The sequence below is a fragment of the Anastrepha ludens genome, chromosome 3, assembly GCF_028408465.1.
Source record: "Anastrepha ludens isolate Willacy chromosome 3, idAnaLude1.1, whole genome shotgun sequence".
Classification (NCBI taxonomy): domain Eukaryota; kingdom Metazoa; phylum Arthropoda; class Insecta; order Diptera; family Tephritidae; genus Anastrepha; species Anastrepha ludens.
Window position 1 is genome coordinate 56,908,931 of NC_071499.1, and position 21,947 is coordinate 56,930,877.

Genomic DNA, 21,947 nt, shown 5'->3' on the forward strand with positions numbered 1-21,947 from the left:
TGAGTGCATAGACGTGAATGAGGCATGTAGATGATGAATGGGTCAGAGCGCCCACACAAGCCTAGACGCTACAGAACTTAAGCTGAGACTATGCCAGGTAAAGTCCTTACTAGGGGATGTAATCTTAAAATGCTGGAACAACGTATGTGCCTCTCAAGCTAAATATGTAGTTTTACTGGGCCATAATGCACTGCAACCTCTTATGTTGGAAAGTGGTCCTTGACCTCGACTCTGTAATTGAAGGATTCTAATGAATTTGAGAATTTCCTCAAGCCCAGAAAAACTGACGCAAAATTGCAATTTTTCCAAGTTTATTATAAATATTATTGCATTTATACGAAGAACATTTGAAACAAGTGGGGAAAAAAATGTATATACAATAAAATCAAAGAAAATTTTGAGCGTCTTCAAATTTGGGCTTTGTCGTACTAAAATTCAATGGACTATAAAACTGCGTAGCCAATTTTTTTTCACTTAAAATTTTTTTCTGGTTTAAAATTTTGAAATTTTGCATACAATATGTCGTAGTTTATAAATTATGTAAAAAGTTTCAAATTTAGATTATTATGGTATTTCTTATAGAATGAACTATATTTTTATAAAAAAAATTTAATTAAAAAATAAATTAGTAAGGGGTATTTCAAAAGACGCATACATTTTAATTTAAAATAATAAATTAATTTTTATTCAAAATACGGCTTTTAACAATTATATGTAAAAAGTTACATCATTCAAATGTCCACCTTGAGAACGTCTGCAGGCAAAATCCCTCTAACAGTCGTTAATAAAAAAAATGTATACTCGTATACCCTACCCCGCACACTTAACCTAACCTTACTTCTCATTTTTGTTTATAAAAGTTAACTTTTTCGACACTCGCTTTTTAGTTCTCTCGCACACTTCAATTCCAGTGCTTCCAATTTTAGGTAGCTTACTGTATTTTATTTACTTATATTGATTTGAAATGCTGTTTTTAATTTTTTAATCTTTCGTTTGTAATTAATTTTTTTTTCTTGTTGTTTGACCGCAGGTAATATTTTAAATACTTTTTTGCATGGAATGAATGACTGCGCATTAGAATTTCAGTTGCAAAACAATTTCATTATATGGAGGAATAAAAAGAGGAAAAAAACAATTTGTACGCAGACTCGTGATGCCTTAGCTGATTCGTTACAATAGCCATTTTTAATTTTTTTTTAAATTGTGCCAAACCGGAACATGTACAAGGTGGGGCAAAACTAATCACTCCATTGGTAAATTTATAATTTTTGCAAATATCGCCGCGTACGTCAATCATATTTGCCACTTGTGAACTAAACAGCCTGCAGGCAGTGAACAGACAAAAACTGCAGCGCGCAAAGGTCAAAATAATGATTTCAATCACTCAAAATCATTTTGTTTACTCAGTTAAAAAATGTATACAAAAATAAAATTGGATGATTAGTTTTGCGCCACCTCGTATAAAAAACTAGCTTCATTAGCATACCATTTGTAAAACTTCAAGCAATTGAATAAATTTACCAAATTGAGTGAGAAAATAAAACAAATTTGAAGAGCAGCAACGGTCTGATTGTCGATGTAACGCAAAACTGGGGAAAAAAACACTTATGTATATGTACATATGTGTGTATGTGCGTAATACATATTTTTGTTTACATAAATAAAAGTACAAAATTTTACTGTAAAAAATTTACTAGAAAAAACCCTTTAACACCAAAGTCCTTTAACTTCATCAATCATGTCAACAAGTACATAGAATTTTTTGCATTTGCTGTGCTGTTGCGGCACTCAATGAACCTTTCAGCCAAAAAACTATCAAATCCACCGATCCTCCTAGTCAAATTCGCCAGCTTGAATTCTTTGATGACTCTCAATGTCATTACCTACTCGACTTGTTCAGATTACACACTGTTGCAATTTTTTCGCCACCTTTGAGTCGTTTTTTTTTATATCTGAATTTCCGACATGTATGGACGTAGATAGGCGTGTGCATACATGCTTACACGTGTGTGGGTGTGTTACTTGCAAAGTCCTTTTGGCTTCAGCTCAAATTTCAACATTTGAGAATTGTTTGCTCTTTTGCACTTTGATATGCCATTTAGCCGTTCAACCGACAGCCGACTATTTTGTAGGCGTTAGTCCGGTGCGAATGCACATATACACCTACATAGGTGTACACCTACATGCATGTGTTTGTGTGCCCGTATGAATATGTTATTGTATGCATATGCATGTTAAATCAATTGCATATGTGTGAGTGTGTGCCTTCATTTGTATGATGTTATCAAAGCCTGGAATCAATGTTTAGCAAAACCACTTCCTCAATTCACCGCCGGTGGCGCCACACGAACAAACCAAAAATTTCGGAAACGCCTTTTTCTGGCATACACCATATTTAGGTGGGTATGCAGGAGAAGGGCGATCCACCCCTTGACAGAGGGTCAGAAGGTATGAAAATGTTGCACGATGTCTAGTAGTAGATTTCAATGCAAGCACCTTTTTTGGGGCTGAAAAATAAAGCTCACCTTAAGCTTGTATTAAACTCTAATCCCATTTGGATCAGGAAATAAGTGCACCAATATTTACACATATTAATTCACAGCGCATATTGTAAATAACGTAGTTTTAATTAATTAAGCTGAATGGAGAAAAACCTTCCTGAAAATACTTCCCCAAGTTAGCCTACAGATAACAGACTAGTTTGGGAAAAGGCCGATTTAAGGTTGCAAGAAATCTAGCTGAGAGTTAAAAAAGCTGAAGAATGCAAAATATGGAGTATTCACAAAGATCTCCTAAAAATACGTCCACATATGCAGTGATTACCCGTTCACATATGGCAGATTTACTGCAAAACTGGCAATCAGCTGTCAACACTGGTTTGAAAGGTTTTTATCTATAGAAATTGATGTGGTGGAATATTTTAGAGTTTTAGGTTTATTTAATTATTATTAACGAAATAAAGAAAAGGCAAAGAACAGCACTAGTTAATTTAATTGCGCAATTTGCTGCTAGTAATAGACAGCTGGACGAAATCAGTAAACGACGTAGATATATATGTTAGGTGCGCAAGTAAGTTCCCGCTGCTTGTCAATAGATGCCGCCAGCAGTGTGTGCTAGTCGATTGTAACATAACCTAAACGTCATAAACCAAGCTTAGGCATATGGTAAACAAACTGCTTCGACACATTAGTGATTTTGTTTTGGTATCATATACTTTTGGTTTTGTGAAAATGTCTGATTTTGTGTCGAATGATCGTCATTTGCGGGAAGTGTTGATTTTCCTCTTTCATTCGAAAAAAAAACGACGGCTGAAGCGCATCGAGAGCTACAAAAAGTTTATGGAGATGCTGCTTTAAGTGAAACAACGTTATGAAATTGGTTCGTCGCTTCAAAGACGGTGATTTTAATGTTGACGACCGTCCGCGCGAAAGAAAGCCAAAAACCTTCGAAGACGCTGAAATGGAGGCATTGTTTAAACGCAAGAAGAGCTTGTGCTTCAGTATTAGGAGTTACCCGCCAATCCATTTACATGCGATTGCATGCTTTGGTAATGATTCAGAAACAGGCGACTTGGGTTCCTTATGAGTTAAAACCAAGGGATGTTGAACGTCGTTTTTTCGCCTGTGAACAAACAACTGCTCCAGCGGCAAAAAAGGAAGGGTTTTCTTCCTCGCATAGTGACGGGTGATGAAAAATGGATTCATTACTGCAATTCAAAGAAAAGAAAGTCATGGGAACTGCCCGGTCATGCTTCTACGTCATCGCCTCGGCAGAATATTCATGCTGCGAAGGTTGTGCTATGTATTTGGTGGGACCAAGTTGGTGTTATTTATTATTGATTCCGTTCAGGCATTTTTGATGCTAAAAAAATTTCAAAAATGCAGATAAAATCACAGAAATAATCGCAGTTGACCGGCATGTTAGTAGTCGTAATAGCGCCCAAGAGCTAAAGATCGACAATAAAACAATTTCAAACCATTTGCGCAAAAATAATGGTTTCAGCTAGAGAGTTTTTGTTTCAAATTTGAAAATTGATTTGTTTTACTCCATTCCGCTAGCTAACTAGAAAAAGCTCTAGGAGGATATATCATATTTTTTTGTCTATGTTTTTTAGAGAATTGGTTTTGTGGTTTTTGTCTTTGTCGCATAGTGTTTCTTCTACATCTATATTCATACACTTATTTACTTATATGCATTTGTGTGCATTTTTATCACTTTCGATGTTGTCTTTATCAATTCATAGTGAGGAAATTGCAAAAGCACAGCCATTGTCTGCCAGGCAGTCAGAGAAGACACAAGCTGCGCATAACACCCACTGCCAAAACAAATAACTACGAGTATTGAATGAAGTGATACGCTGCCAAATGGGGTTTTAAGTCTTTTAACGTCGTTTTGCCACATCCTGGCATATAAGCAAATGTACAAATTTATGTGTGTAGCCTCCATCTGTAAATATATAAGTACAAGAAACTAGTCGAGGATAGAAAAAGGACCAAAAGGCGGTCTAAAAACTAGACGTTCTGTTGAGAATTTTGCTGCTGTAGCGCAAATTGTTGCTGAACAAACTTCAATTAGATATCTCGACATTCTCAACAATTAGGCACTCATCGTTAGAATCGACTGTTTGGCGGATTTTACCTGTGATCATACTCATGGTGGACACTTAAATGATAAAGTTGGGGAATAAGTGCGTACCGTTTTTACCGTTGACTTTTAATCTAAACAAAAAACAATAATTATATCAAAAAGTTAATCAATTATATTTTCGCCGTTGCTGTTTACAACCTCTTCCCACCTCTCAACCAATTTGTTAATGCCATTGCGTCAAAAAGTGGTCTGGTGTCAAAGAAGTAGTTGAGCCAGTTTTTAAAGACCACTTTTTTATCGAAGGTAACGCCCTTCATATAGTTTGACAGGTAGCGGTGCAAAGTTCGGAGAGCTCCCTCAGACCTCGTTCAGGTCTTTTCAGTCGAATAGCCGCTTTCACGCGGTCTAGCTGGGCTAGCTCCTTGTTGATCGTGGTATTCTTTTCGAGCATTTCCCAGTGTCCCTGGTTTGGCGACCGTTCTCCTCCAAAAGTGATTTGAGAAGTTCTTCATCGAATTCAGAAGGCCTGTCCCGCAGCGGAACGTATCATCGACGTTTAAGTCTTCATTTTTGAACTTTACAAACCATGACACCTTCTCCGTATACGTCGCAAATGTCACGGGCTATTTCGGCAGTTTTTTGACATCGATGAAAAGCAAAGTAGATGAGGTGTCGCAAAATGTTAATTTTTGCTTCCTGAGTATTCCATTTCTAACCTTCAAAACTGGAAAAAAACTAATAAGTCAAAAATACAATTATTATAGTTCCGTAGAGCAGAAAGAGTTCTATCGAATGCCAAACAGCAAGAAAATCGTTGTAAAATAAAAGAAAATATAAAACGCTATGAACTTATTCCCCAATCCAATATATAAAAATGTATCGGAGGTTTTGTTAGCTGCATGAGAAGTTCACAGAGTACTGGCGGCTTCATCGGTTCTTATTTATTTCGAAAAGAGAAATAAGTTGCCGTTACGGTGAATAGCGCACGCTATCGAGCCATTGTTTCCAAAAATTAAACAGCTAAACATTGACGATATTTGGTTCCCACAAGACGGCGCAACTTGCTCGATAGATTTATTGTAATATTCAAGCCACCATTGACGCCATACGGCCAGATTTATTAGAAAAAGTAGTAAAAAATTTGACTGATCAAATGAACCGTAGCCGCGGCTGGCATATGCCGGTCCTCAATTAAAAAACTAAATGCCATGAAAAATGCAATCTACCAAATTATAATAAAAACAAACATCATTTCAACAATATTTCTGTTTTGTATTATCATTTTTAGTTCTCAAGCTCTTAAAAACACACCCGATACTTATTATATGGAAGTTTTTATAAAGTCAAAAATTATGTGCCTCATTTCTAAAGCGAAGCATGTACTTGTACATAATTTGTACCCGTGTGTGTGAATTTAATTCTAAATGAGTTTTGGCATTCTTCATAAATTTTTTACCTACGCTGTGAGTAAATATTCTACTTATGCTGTAAAATGAGAGAGGAAAATAAATATTGATTGAAACACTCATCGTCAATATTGCCTGAACTCTACCGACTTATAAATTATTCATTGATATTTGCGCACGTTTCCTTAACCTATTTAAGTGGCATCGTTTCTTTTTCGTCTTCTTAACTTAATATAGAAAACTTTGAGCGTTAAGTAATAGAGGATTACTGAGCAATCAAAAAAGTTCAATAACAAATTAGAGTAAAATTGAAAATCGTTTCCTGTGAATTTTTGGAAAGTTTATCAAAAGAAGTACAAGGTGAAGTCCAAAATAAACACCACTGAGCTAAAATAGAAAGGGCAGACGATTTGTTCTGATGAGAACGACTTTATTTATTCAAATTGTCTGGTCTCGATACACTGTTTTGCGCGATCTAAAAGCTTTTCGAAAGAGTGTGTCAAATCATTGACCATAATCCGGAATGTCCTTCAGGATGTCGGTACAAACCTCTCGGAAGGCCTCTACGGACGCAAAACGTTTTCCTTTAATGCCCAAATGCAATTCTCCAAATAGGTAGAAGTTACAGGGAGCCATATCAGGCGAATACGGTTAGTGATTGATAGTTAAAATGCGATTTCTATTTAAAAACTCAGTCAGAAGAGTGGATCGATGAGATGGTGCATTATCATGCAATAAGCGCCAGCTTCCTCCTTCGCGGTATTCAGGGCGAACTCGACGATTGCATTGACTGTTTGGCCGGTTGGCATGAACTCCTTGTGGACAATTTTCTTGGAATCGTAAAAACAAATAAGCATCGATTTGATCTATGACCTTCCCAAACGCAATTTTTCGGGTGGTGGCTCGTCTGGGACCTTCCACTCGGCACTTTGACGCTTAATTTCAGATTCTTGGTGGAAACACCACGTTTCATCACCAGTTACAATGTTGTAAAGGAAGTTCTCATCTTTTCTCGCCTCTTTAATGAGGTCTCTCGAATGCTGAATTCTGAGCAATTTTCGGTCCTCAGTTAACTTGTGCGGAATGAAATGTGCACAGATCTTTCGTAAGCCCAAATGATAAGTTAAAATGCGATAAGTCGATGTTTCGGAGATATTTAACTCCGATTCCATCAATTTCAATGAAGATTTCGGTGTTTTTTTGATAAATTTATATAAATAAGCAAAAAGCACAATTCGAAATTTTTTTCAATTGAGGTGAATGGATCGACGCGGTGGAACACGATCTCAAGGATTTGGGAATACGTAACTACGAAGCAAAAGCTCAAGATCGATTGTTTGGGAGGAGCATTGTGAGCGAAGCTTTGAAGAAGAATTTACGAAAATGTCAACACATCCACATTTTGTAATCGAAATACGAACTAATTTATCTTTCCTGGAACAATGCTCACATAAACGCCAGTGTTCTAATTAAAATTTTAATTTCCTGCAGTAGTAAACATACACTTTTTCGCGATACAACTGCACTACCAAAATAAAAAAAGTATACATATGTATTCGGCTAGTTAGCTTAGTGAAGAAGGTAATAAAATCCAACGGAATGAAACGCAATGTGAATACTTAAATAGGTAAACTTGAATGGCTGCTGTGACTTCAGTTCAGCTACTAAGAAAATACTTCGTTATTTCGATGGTGAATGAAAAAAAATTATTATACGGAAGGCAATAATTGCTCCCCCGTAAATGCGTGCCACTTCGATGCAAAGAAATACGGAAATTAGAACAAACAGGTGAAACGAAAAGCCAACGCCGACCATCCTCTCCGCCATACTTCGTCGACTCCAATAAGCAATCCTCTCTTTTGCATGATTTTTCGAAAACCGTTTCGTTGGCACACACATTTTTCTTTTAATTTTTAAACAAAGATAAAACCCATTATTTTTATCAGTTTCCTAGTTGTGCTGGCATTGTTTGCGCATTTTAGTGTTCGAAGAGATGCTGCGGTACGACTCTTATCGCTACAGAGTTTTGTGCCAAAAAAAGAAAAATTGTAAAATATTGAAAAAGTTCTTGCTACTCGAAGTTAGTAGCCTTTTATTGTGTGTGTAAAATTATTCCTAGTTGAAATGCAAATGTTTTTTGAGGACATTTTTCTTACATTCATTGGCCGTAGTTAATTTGTTTCGCCGAAAGTTATATAAAGACAGTTGCGATAGTTAGTTGGCAATAGGCGCAATTGAATTTTCTTACTAATATTTTTAAGAAAATATAAATGAATAAGTTTAAATAAAATAAGAAATAACAAATGTGCAATTTTAATCAAATACAAGGTGGCGCCAAACGAATCACTCTATCGGAAAGTAAAGGTAAAGCAAAAAATGCATCACTCAAAATTATTTATTTGTTTTTACTGGTAAAAAAGTTATTGAAAAACAAAGTTGAGTAATTAATTATGCGCCACGTTGTACATACATGACTATAAAATAATTAATTGAACCTTTCCAATTCTCATTTCCTTATTAACCCCGTTAAAATGGCTTCAATGAAGACGGATGGTAGTTTTTCAAGCTGCAATTCTCGGTCAAGTTGTCGGTCATTTTCTCACATTTGCTACCCCACGTGAATACATTTTACTTTATTTTACCTAATTTAATGTTTTTTATTTAATTACTTTTTATTATATTTTATCATTTATTATTAACTTTTTTATTCACTTCATTTTATTAAATTCTTATTTATGTATTTACTTTACTTTACTTTATTCTCTAATTTTTATTTTTTATTAACATTGTTTTCTTAAATTTCTTTATTACTTTGATGTTTTGCATTAATATTTTCTATTATTTCTTATTGAATATACTTTTGTTTTATTATTGTATTTTTTTAGTATTTTTGTGTTTTTGTTTTTTGCTTATTTTATCTACTTTTTTATTTATTTTCTCTTTTATATTTATTGCATTTTATTTATTGTATTCTACTTTACTATATTCTACAATTTTTTATTAAAATTTTTTGTCTGATTTTTGATTCTTTAATTTTATTTGAATATATATTTCCTTTATATATATATATATTTCCTTTATTGAATATATATTTCCTTTTTTTTATTTTTTTATTATTTTTTTGTTGTAGCATTTTATTTTGGATGTTATAATAATATTTAATTTAATCATCTTATTCATTTCATTAATTTCATTTTATTTTACTGGACTTTATTCTTTACTTTTTTTATTAATATTTGTTTCTAATTCTCTAAAACGAATTCTGAACGAATTCTTTTCTATAACTCACTTAAATTAATTTTTTCATTTACATTTGTTCTGACTAAATAAATTTCTTAAGAGAAAAAATAGATATTATTATAAATAAATAATAAATATTATCATAAATAAATAAAAATAAAGAAAAAACATAGCCATTTAGCTGATTTTTTCAAGTAAATGCCAAAAATGATGATATTTTGAAATTGGGGGACATCAGAATTCGTTTTAGAGGTATGGTTCCTTCGGCAAAGTTTCTTATTTTGATTCCTAGAATACGATTTTCACAGAGCAATGAGCGATTTTTAAATCGACCCGCCCTAATATATATATGTATATTTGTTTTAATATCTTATTTTATTTTATCTACATTTTTAAAATCATCTTTATTATATTGTAAAGGGTGTTTTTTTTAGATGTTAGGTTTTCAAGTTGGCACTACTTTTTTCGTAGATGGTCTTTTTGACAGCTGTCACTTGATTTATGCTCAGTTTGGTTTGCCATTTCATAATGAATAGACTTACACCTGAACAACGTTTGCAAATCGTGCAAATTTATTGAGAAAATAATGGTTCGGTTCGCGCGACGCATCGAAGAAAATTTTGTTCAGCGATGAAGCTCACTTTTGGTTGAATGGGTATGTCAATAAGCAAAATTGTCGCATTTGGAGTGAACATAATCCACAAGCCATTGCTGAGACGCCGTTACATCCTCAAAAAGTCACTGTTTGGTGTGCTCTATGGGCAGCGAGAATCATTGGTCCATATTTCTTTAAAAATGAAGCCGCCCATAATGTTACAGTCAATGGAGAGCGCTATAGAGCCATGATTAATGACTTTTTCGTGCCTGAATTGGACGATGTTGATGTGGACGACCTTTGGTTCCAACAAGACGGCGCTACATGCCATACAGCCAACGCAACAATCGATTTATTGAAGGAAACTTTTGGTGAGCGCATTATCTCGCGCCGTGGACCTGTGGCGTGGCCTCCAAGATCGTGCGATATAACACCGCTGGACTATTTCCTGTGGGGCTATGTGAAGTCGCTTGTCTACGCAGATAAGCCCGAGACGATTGACGTCTTGGAAGAGAATATTCGGCGCGTTATTGCTGACATACGGCCCCAATTGCTGCAAAAAGTGGTCGAAAATTAGGCCTCTCGGCTGGAATTTATTCGAGCCAGCCGCGGCGGCCACTTGCCCGAAATCATTTTTAAAACATAATGGCAAACCCTTATCTTTATAATAAAGCTAAATTCTTGGCCATAACATTAAATTATATACGTTTTATTTCATCTTGAAAACCTAACCTCTAAAAAAACACCCTTTATTACATCATTTTATTTATTAATTGTTTATACTTATTTTATTTTATTTTATAAATGCCTTTTTTCATATCTAATTTCATTTTCATATTCATTCTTTTGAATATTTTATATTATAATATTTCGTTTTATTTTACTTCATTTTGTTATTCTCTATTTTTTCATTATTTTTGAATTTTTTATTGAATATAGTTTTATTTTATTTTTTTGCATTATTATTATAATTTTTTGTTTTTGTACTGTGTTTTATTTTTTCCTCAATTTTTTTATTTAATTTTTTATATTTATTTCCTTTAATTTTTTATACTTATTTCACTTTATTATTGCATTTTTCATATCTAATTTAATTCTCATATTCATTTTTTAATTTAATTTTATGTTATAATATTTAGTTTTATTGGCGGCCGCCGTAGCCGAATGGGTTGGTGCGCGATTACCATTCGGAATTCACAGAGAGGTCGTTGGTTCGAATCTCGGTGAAAGCAAAATTAATAAAAAACATTTTTCTAATAGCGGTCGCCCCTCGGCAGGCAATGGCAAACCTCCGAGTATATTTCTGCCATGAAAAAGCTCCTCATAAAAATATCTGCCGTTCGGAGTCGGCTTGAAACTGTAGGTCCCTCCATTTGTGGAACAACATCAAGACGCACACCACAAATAGGAGGAGGAGCTCGGCCAAACACCTAACAGAAGTGTACGCGCCAATTATTATTTTTTTATTTATTTAGTTTTATTTTACTTTACTTTATTCTCAATTTTTTTCTTTCATTTCGTTTTTCTAATTTTTGTATTTATATTTTCTATAATTTTTTACTGAATATATTATTATTTTTCTACTATTTATATCGTTATATTTCGTTTTATTTTATCTAATTTTTATTTATTTATTATTATTATTATTGCACTTTTAATAATATATTTAGTTTAATTCTCCTATTGCTGCTTTTAATTTTATTTTATATTAAAATATTTAATTTTATGTTACCTTCCTTTATTCTCAATTTTTTCTTTCATTTTTTATTATTATCTACTATTTTTTTATTGAATATATTTTTAGTTTATAAATTAATTTTTTTTTTTTTTGTTTTTTTTTTCATCTTTTTCATTTTCTCTATGAAATTTTGATTAAAAATTTATTTTATTTTATTTTCTTTATATCACTTTATTTTTTACTGTAATTTTTATTAATTTTATTATATTTTTTACTATATATTTTTTATTATATCTCGCTTTTCTTTCTTATATTTTATTTTATATCATTGCTTCTTAAATCTATTAAATTGTCTGAAATTTGTAAATTGTGAAATTTGTAATTTCCATTCAGTTACTCGATTTTCGCGTGATTTCTATTTTCAAATATTGTGAGCAAATACCGCATTTAATTACATTCACACATCCAACTAATTATCTTCTTCCTTCTGTATTTTCTCTTTCCTTTGCAGAGTGTAATTTGTGCCGACTTAGCCATAAGCATACCCAATAATCAAGGGCTGGACAATGTTTATTATCGCATCGACTACAGTCCGCCACATGGCGAACCAGCGCCAAACACCACAATACCGTCGCGTGAGATTGGCGAGGAGATTCAATTCTCCCACGCGCTACCTGGCACTAAGTACAATTTCTGGTTGTACTACACAAATTTCACGCATCCCGATATTCTGTCGTGGACAGTGACAATTACCACAGGTAAGTGGATATGTCGTGCATTCGCTATCTGGCATTCGTGCGCTACAACGTCAAAGCAAAAAATTATCAAAAATCAACGAGAATTTTTAGTCAATTAAAACTTGCACTTTTAGATACTAGAATTTAATGAGCAAAAAAACTGTTGTGCACCTAAATTTTTACCTCAAACTCTGATTGAAAGGTTTGACATGTTGATGCAAATTTGTCGAATTTTTATGAATATTGAATGAATATTAGTGTTTAAATATCATATAAATCAAGTGTATAAATCAAGCACAGTATTACAGTTGCAGCGAAATACCATTAGATGGAATAATTTTTTTTGCATATTTATTTTCGAAAATAGTACAATCTTCACTTTAATTACCAGAAAACCTTGTCTTACTATATCAAATACGGTTGCTTTAATAACCATTTTCTTCCATACAAATCACGTCTCCGCGATTTTTGTAATTCCGAATTTTTGTCCGCCTAAAAACCACTATCAGTCACTCATAAAGTTTGACATTTTTACGAGTTAGGAAATATCAATTTGCTGTCAAGGTGATAGGTGTCAAAGACATGTCAAAGCACTTATCGACAATCTAAATGAGCACTTAACAAGCCCTTAAGTCGACTCAGCGAAATGCATTAGTATTTATCTGCTGAGATGTTGTGAAGGTGTAGCCATTTGGCACTTCGTTATTTTCATATTTTCTTGGTATGCTGAGTTGACTTAAGATACCCACACACAAGTGTAATTACGGAATTTGTCTTGTAACAACACTTTTGTAATTTACAAAGTGCTCAAAGTGGAATAAAAAAGTTAAGTTTCCTTAAGCCAAACATTTTTCGCTTCATGCTTGGCGGCTTATGTAATTTTTGTTTTGGTTTTGTTGTGCACAAATTCAAATAGCCCTCAAATGATTGCGTAATAATTACAAAAATGTTGCAGTAGGTGTAAATGTATGAGTACATTATAAGCGTATTATTAAATGCCTGAAGTAAAAATCTGCAGCTCTTAGTGTGAATTAATTGATTTCCTGGAGTGAAAAAAGCAACAGATGGCTTGGCCTAATATGATTTCACGCTAACAATGGAGAAAAAATGTTTGATTTCAGCAGCTTAGTGGCAGCGTATTCATCTGCATGTGCCGACACCTTCGAATGTGTCTGAACTTGCTGGTATGCATAAATGGAATTTTACAAAAATGTACATATCTGGTAGTAATTTTAGAAGTTTGTTGGCGAACTCAACTTTTTTTAAGAACACTATAAATTTAAGTGCTATATTTGCGCCTCACTCTAATAAATTTCCAATTTTTTGGTTGCTCTAATAAAGTGCTAATTGAGTGCAATGACCGTAACTAAGATTTGCGAACACAAAACTTTCTCTTCTACGCTTCCGCCAAAAGTTCGCAAAATTATTATTTTTATTTTTTGCTAGCAGCGACTTTGAAATTTGCAATGCACGCACTTTAGGCAGCTTTTATATAAAAACTTTTGTAATGTATTTTGGTTTGTCAGCGTTTCTACATACTCGATGTCTATACGCACATATAGATATGAGAATGTATTCATGCAGTATGCCAATATTTAGCTACATCGTATGAATTTTACTCCCAAAAAGTTCGAGGCTAAGGTGCTTATTTTAGAGTTTTATTTTTTTCTTATTATGATAAATCGGGCAAAGTACTACAAAGTACTTCAAGTGCTAATTTTCACACTGCTTCCATTTCAAATGAGTAATGAAAGATTTATTTTGAAAAAATGGCACATTATATATGTTACTAGGTTGCTCAACAAGTTTCGCGGTTCGATAAGAAAAACAAAATCTTATGGTTTGAAATACACTTTATTATTTAGTATAGTCTCCTTGGTGGCCGCCGTAGCCGAATGGGTTGGTGATTAACTACCATTCGGAATTCAGAGAGAACGTCGGTTCGAATCTCGGTGAGACACCAAAATTAAGAAAAACCTTTTTTTCTAGTAGTGGTCGCCCCTCAGCAGGCAATGGCAAACCTCCGAGTGTATTTCTGCCATGAAAAAGCTCCTCATAAAAACAAAAACTGCCGTTTGGAGTCGGTTTGAGTCGGCGGAGTCTTGTCAGTGACGCACACCACAAATAGGAGGAGGGGCTCGGCCAAAGACCCAGAAAGGCTGTACATGTCAATTTTTTGTATATGTATATAGTTTCCTTGAACATCAATGCACTTGTTTTAACGAGATTCTAGTTTATGAATTCCATCCTTTCAGTGAGGACCTGCAAGAGCTGCAATACGCTTGCACAGCTGTTATGACCTCATCATTTAATAAACATCACGTGGAACATAAGCATTATTTTAGGTCTGGAAACAGATAAAATCTGGTGACTACGAAGGATGCTCCAACAATTCGAACTTTAATTAATGGATTTTAGCCATTGTCAAAATGCTCTTGTGACACGATTCATTGTCCTGGGGAAAAAGATCCTTTCCTTTTGCAAGCTGGGTCTTTTTTCACGAATTTTTTCCTTCAGCTGGTCGAAAAGGTTACAATAATATTCGAAAATTATTGTGTTACCAGTCTGCAAGTAATCCACAACGAAAATTCCTTTCGCATCCAAAAACATTGAGCGATTTGTGGACCCGAACTTCGTTTCAACAACCTCTCGTTTGGATTTAAGATCATGTTGACAGACCCAAGACTCATCTATAGTGATGAATCAACACACAAAATCCGTCTTATCCTTTCGGAAACGCTGTAAATGTTGCTGAGAAAGTCACATTCGAATGTGTTTTTGCTTCATTGTTAGCGAATGCGGCACCCATTGTGAACACAGCTTTCTGAAACATAATACTTCAATCAAAATATTGTTTACACTGCCCAATGAGATGCCTAGACATCCACTCTCTATCTAACCCTCCTTCAGTCACTCGACGATTTTCCAATACAATATTCTGTATTTTTTCTACGATTTCTGGAGTTGTTGCTGTTTTTGAACGTCTCTGAGGTGGATCGTCTTCAACGTGGCCGTAGGGTAAATTCGGCAACCCATCTTTCTACTGTACCAAGTGATGGGAGAAAGTCCTTATACACTTTCAACATTCGTTCATAAATTTCCTTTGCTTTTAAACCTTCCAAACGTTCCAGTGCGCGATACTTAATTTTATCCATTGTAGAAAATACTGTGACACGGCGATACTAAATGACTGGTAAACAGAAAATAAATTGACAGATTGAAATGAAACTTCTCGTACGCTCATATGAAGAGTGTATCAACATAACAAAAATGGGGCTATTTGCAGCCCTCTTTTTTCGAACCGCAAAACTGATTGAACAGTATAATTTTTTTTTTATGTGTAATCAAAAATAAATGTAAAAAAAATCAAAACAAAAAAATATGTTAACATTTACCGTCGTTATTGTATGTTTGGTGGAATTGAAAGTGAAACATTCGCCAATGGTTGGCACTAATACATCCGCCATATAGTCCAGATCTGTCCCAAGGGATTATTCCCTTTTCAAGCATTTACAAAATTTTCTGGTTGTTACAAAATTGGCTTCAAGAGAGGCTTGTGAAAATTAGGTTTTAAAATATTTTATCAAAACTTCTTCAATAGTGGAATTATGAAATTGTCTTCAAAGTAGTCAAAAGTTATCGAAAAAAATGGTGCATATGCGATTTGAGTCTAATTATATAACTCCAACTATGTATTGTATATTTTATTTTAGAAATAAAGCGAAGAATGCTCAGAAATCTTTATTTGACCAATATTTAAAAAAAAAAATTGACGCTTACACTTCTGTTAGGTGTTTTGCCGACTCCGACTCTTCCTTTTTGTGTCGTGCGTCTTGTGTTGTTCCACAAATGGAGGGACCTACAATTTTAAGCAAATGGTTTTTTGTGAGGAGCTTTTCCATGGCAGAAGGAGGTGTGCCCTTGGCTACCGAGGGGCGACCACTATTAGAAAAAACTTTTCCATACGCACTCCCGAATGGTAGTCACGCACCAACCCATACGGCTACGGCGGCCGCCTTTACCACCAACAATTTTCGGAGACTGCTGCTGCAAAGACAGTTCTTGGCCTTATAATATAGTTCCGGTAAAGCATCTTATCGCCAAGAATCGCTTTGACAGCGAAACGATCTAAAACCATTTCTGCGCTGTTGAATGAATGAATGAAAATGAGATTTGCACTTCGACCTCATGGTCTTTTATGCCCTCTACTCATCACAGTACCTCATCCAAACCCATTTCCTTTAATAAATTTAAAATAAAGCTGAGTTGGGCCTAGCGTATTTTTTTCATCCGGCCGCATCCGACCGAGATATCTCATACTTCTTCGCACTATAACATCACATTCAATAAGAAGGTGCGCTGGAGTCTCCGGAGACTGGTTGCAGAAACAATAGGAGTCAGTGGACCATACCCAAAACCCTGTGCAAATGGCTACGCAATCTGCAGTGAACTACGGGAATGCCCGCAATCATTCCCAGTTTGTCCTTAGGGCGAGTTATGAGTTTCCTGAACCTCCTTCGATTATACCATCACAGTAAGGACTCCGTCTGGCGTAGCCCCTTAATTTGGTGTTAGCTCAAGTCCTTTAGCCTTCGCTCTTCAATAAAGACGGATGCCATCTACTTCCGCGTGGAAGAAGCTGAGCTGTTAGTTCATTAACACTTTTTGTACCCAATTGGTCATAAAATATTCTATTTCGCTCTTCTAACTTGGACTCTGCTGTACCAACCCTTGCAAATACTTTGTTTCTACAAATTAGTATTCGTCAACAAATGTTGAAGTAATCTTACGAAAAACTTATCTGCTAACATAACACCTGAGGGCACTGTCAAACGACTCGTAATAAACGACATTCGCCCAACCCTCGACAGCAGACCACTTAGCACTGTGAAACTTTACTAGGTGCGTTCATGAAGCATTCATTCGTGCATACTGCACACATACATACATACCTACATAGGCTTACATAAACTCCAAATTCAACTTCAACTTTGTCGATAAACTTCAATGTTTTATAGAAGTACAACAAATGCAAACATTCCCCACTGACCGTCTGGCATTTCAACATTGTTTGTATGCCAACTGCATCGAATAAATTACCCATGGGCATAATTTATTTGTACATATCCACACACACATGTATATGTAGGAAAATATTCCGCCCTTTAATGGAATTATTTTATTTGTCCTACCTTTTTTCTTTCGATAGGTTTTCGAGTCTCACTGCAGTGGTATAATTGAAGTCCTAGTTATTCAACTACGAAATTGGAGCAAACTGATACAAACATTTTCACTATCATTACTTTTCTACAATTGCTCACCCTAAGCCAAGGGGTGCATAATAGGATGGTCAGAAACACAAATAACTTGGATGCCGGCAAATCATTCGCTTACAGCGCTGACATAACTACGCTGCAATTCTTTCAATAGCCATAAAGTTTGCATAAAACTACATGAAGTAAGGCATATCTAAGTACGGAGTGATTCATCTAGGTTTTTAAATTCAATTCTTTATTTTTTTTTTTTACTGTGCCAAAAAACATGGAGCACAATTTCACGTAAATGATTTCCACGACTGGCTTTACAGTAACTCACTCTGTCAACCCAACTTTTAGTGCCTTTTCGCGAGTTTCGGTACTTCCTGTGGCAACCGTGATTTTATGTTTGAACTATTGAATCCTCGCTGGTTGTTGTTTGGCGTGACATTTATCCTTATCGGCCACAAATAAATATATACAGGTATCCCTCGTATAACGCGATAGTTACGTTCCAGAAGAGTTGCGCGTTATGTAATTCCGCGTTATCTAAAACATAGTTTTCATATAAATTTGGGGGTTATGTTCCAATAGGGTTTTTTTAAATAAAATACATACAAAATAACAGATGCACATATATTTCAACACAATACTAAAGTTCAGACTTTCTTATACAATTAAAAACACAAGGTATGAATAATAATACATATGTACATACATATTTCAAAATTCAAAAAACAAAATTTAAATAATTATGTGCACATTAAAAAATTTAAAAACAAACTAAAACAAATTAAAGGTTTATTAAAAACTTTATTGTTATTCTCCAAACTTCTTATGGTAATTAATCTGTTTCACTGTCTTCAAAGATCTTTGCACGTGGGCGTTTGGGGGGAGCAATAGCTTCATCAGAAGATATTTCTTCAACATAGTTTTCGCTATTGGATAAGAAACTAGTTGTGGGACCTTGTGGTTCTTCTACTGGTTTTATAATTGCAAAATCTTTTATCAGTTTTTGGTGGGTGGTTTTTTTAAGCTCCTTTTCTGGTATACTCACACATGTTGTGAAGGCAAAAAAGGGTAATTCCCGGTTTACATTAAAAATACATTACATGTTATATATATGTGGTACGCAAATTAGTGTTACCAGATTTTATAATTATATATTTTCCCCTTCGCGTTATATAAGCCTAAATTTCGCGTTGTACTGAAACCTAATTTTTCCAAATCGCGTTATATCGAAACCGCGTTGTATAAGACCGCGTTATACAAGGGATACCTGTATATATATATCTATACTTGCCGCTAACACCCTTTTTGTGTGTTTGGCCAAGCACCGCCTCCGCTATTAGAAACAACTTTTTCTTCATTTTGGCATTTCACGGAGATTCGAACCTACGTACTCCGAACCACCAACTATTCGCCGATACTAGTCTAATAAAATCGAATCTCAGCAAGCGACCAATTGACATCTTCATTTCGGGTGGTTACTCAAACTTTCATATTCGATTTCAATATTTCCCAAGTTTATTCCAGCAAAAAGAGATCCACTTTGTGAGTTTCTAAATATCTAACACATCACGAATGTTATTATAGCCGTAAAAATCCAAAAAATCGGTAGTTCAATTTATAATGGCTGCATAGATAACGCCGTTCATTGGAAAATCAAAAAAAAACCCTCTTACATTTTTCCCCTTTGGCGAATTAAACCTGTCTGTTTCAAGGCGATATCGTACGCTAATTTCATAGTTTAATTGTCAAGCTGGCTTCAGACCGCACTGGTCATGTGTTGCCCACGTAAACAGTCTTCGGGTAATAGTACAACAAAGCGTGGAATATCGGTCACTATTTTATCTAATATTTATTGACTTTGCTAAGGCATTAGATACTCTTCGACACGACTCTATTTGGCCCGCGCTCCGATATAAAGGCATTCCCAAAAAGATAATTAGCCCCTAATTAAACTTATACACAGACGCACGCTGCCGAATTCTGCATGAAGGACAATTAAGCGATCCAATAAGCGTAAAATCTGGACTTAAACAAAGCTGCCGCTCTCCAACTCTCTTTAACATTGTCCTAGACGTCATCTAAGGATCTAGCTAATCAAGGAGTCATCACATGAGGTCACCGTGGATCCTTAAACGACCCCAGTTACTCCGACGATATTTGCATCCTTGCGCACAACTACAGCGCAGGGCACGAAACCTCTAATCAATATCGGCACTGGCATCCAAAGTAGGACTCAACATCAATGTCTCTAAAACCAAGGTCATGCGCATAAATATAAACAGCATTCGTTCATTTCTACTAAACTCAACACCTATAGAGGGAGTTCAAAGTGTCTGTTATCTAGAATGCATTATTTCGACCTAGACATCGAAAAGAGAATAAATAAGTCGCAACAAGCATTCAGGCAATTCAAAAACTTCTGAAGGTCGTCATTCCACGGCTAGTTAGGTTAGGCTAAACAGCTTAGCGCACACTTCGACAAATATTCAAAAATTCTTCCATCACCAGATTTGTGATATTCAGACCCGCTATATCCGCAGGCGCAGCGAAAAAAATGAGAGCCCAGATGTCTAAATCTTTGCCAGATAAGAGCAGGGCAGCTGAGAAGAAGATGGTGAGATGATTCCACCTCGACTGCTTCTGCAGAACGGACTTGAGGCAATCCCAAGTCTCACCGCATGAACATGAAATTCAAGAGCTGGGGCGTTGTTAGCCTCAGGAGTTCCCTCGAGAGTCCCCGATCTACCCGTGGCCAGAAGGATCTCGCGCCCTTGCACGTTTGCGCACTAGCCCAGCTCTCGCTGAGTTGACTCGAGGCCCATCTTTCCACAGCTAGCCAGTCCAGCAGTTTCCCTCTATGCCGCTGTGACCGGGAACCCAAATGAGCCTGATGTCGAAGTATTCGGATGCAATGGAGAGAGAAGCCAGACATTTCCCGACCAATCTCGAACGCACAAACAACGGTCAGAATTTTTTTAATAAACTAAAAATCGCTTTTGGGTCATATCCATATGCAATAAATCTATATTTTCCCCCATTAGATAGCATTATTGATTTCAAAAATGATGGCAGGAAATCGTAGTTATTTCATTCGATTTCCTTTCATTGTCAAAAACTCTTAAAATGCCCTTAAAACTTTTCAATTAATGAATGACATTTGAGTAAACTTTCATTACTTGAGGCTGGCTTTTGAACAATTTGCTAATTACAATCAAATATAGTCTATGCAAATATTTTTAGTTTATATGTTTGCCAATATGCCATAAACTGCATCTGTATGTGTATGTATGAATGGTTGTACATATGCTGTGAAATGCATTTCCAAAGATGTAGGGCACAAGGTTTTTGTATTCGCATGGCAGAGAAGAGCATTTCAGATGACAAACAGAAATAAAAAAACATTTGAAAATATTAACCAGGACATGTTTCTACTTAAATTGAAGACTTTAAAACTGATTTGATAACTAAAAAATAAATTTGTAAAATTGTAAATTTGCGTGACATATTTTCTAATTTTGTTTTTGTTGATTTTCGCGATAGAAATTTATAGCTTTAGCCCAGAAAAATTTAAATTGAACGTAAAACGTGTCATCAACCTTGAACAAACTAAAACCGATTACCCACCAATAACTGCAGTTAATGCAGTGATCCAGGGAAATATAAAGGACACGGAATGTATAAAGATCGGTATCAAATAGAGAAGAATCGAAAAGAAAAAAATAACTATGGATGAGAATAAGATTTGCGCTGTTATGAAGTTCCTCACTAAGTAAGGAAAAACACCGCTGAAGAAACCTCAGAACGCTATATAGCTCAGAGGATTTTTTTGGAAACGAGAAACAGTTTACTTGTTTATTTAACCTATAGATTAAAAAACATGTACAAAAACTGAAAAATTCAACAATTACACATAAAAAATAAATCATTTAATCCGGTCCAAAAAATCCGATGTTATTTTACATCGGAAGCACTGCACAACAATTTAAAATAGGCGTCGTCGAACTGGCAAAGATGGGTCTTAGCGTACAAAAATATGTAGTGCCAAAGTAGGATTAATAAATAATTATGAATATGTGCATCGGGCTTCTTATTCTCAATCACTCTTTGTATTCCTTCACCAAATCTATATATAAGGATCACGTCTTCTCTACTTTTGTTACGTAGACATCCATTTCGGATCTTAATAATGCACCAAGGATGTTAGATTTTACCAGGTTTGCTATTTAGCTATGGTGAAAAAGAAAACTGTGAGGAGAACTTTGGTTGCTTCGTCACTTGGAAGATTCGGCAGCCGAATTCTGTACGATCATTTCACATTTATTCACATACTCGTCCAATCAGTCGTTCTTCAGATGGTAACGAAGTGTCATTGGTTGATTTTTTCTCATATCTCACCAACACAATCTCAGCTTTTTTGTAAACACATCCCCTTCAGCT

General features: G+C 35.0%; 1 protein-coding gene across 1 annotated transcript in view; it reads left to right on the forward strand.

The window, feature by feature from the left end:
• The first annotated feature begins 3,054 nt into the window (after nucleotides 1-3,054).
• Nucleotides 3,055-21,947, forward strand: part of LOC128857516 (tyrosine-protein phosphatase 10D) — a 43,482-nt gene continuing 24,589 nt past the window's right edge. The window contains exons 1-2 of the mRNA XM_054093267.1: nucleotides 3,055-3,069; nucleotides 12,018-12,264. Of these exons, the coding sequence (XP_053949242.1) occupies nucleotides 3,055-3,069; nucleotides 12,018-12,264 (262 nt within the window). The remainder of the gene's footprint in view (nucleotides 3,070-12,017; nucleotides 12,265-21,947) is intronic.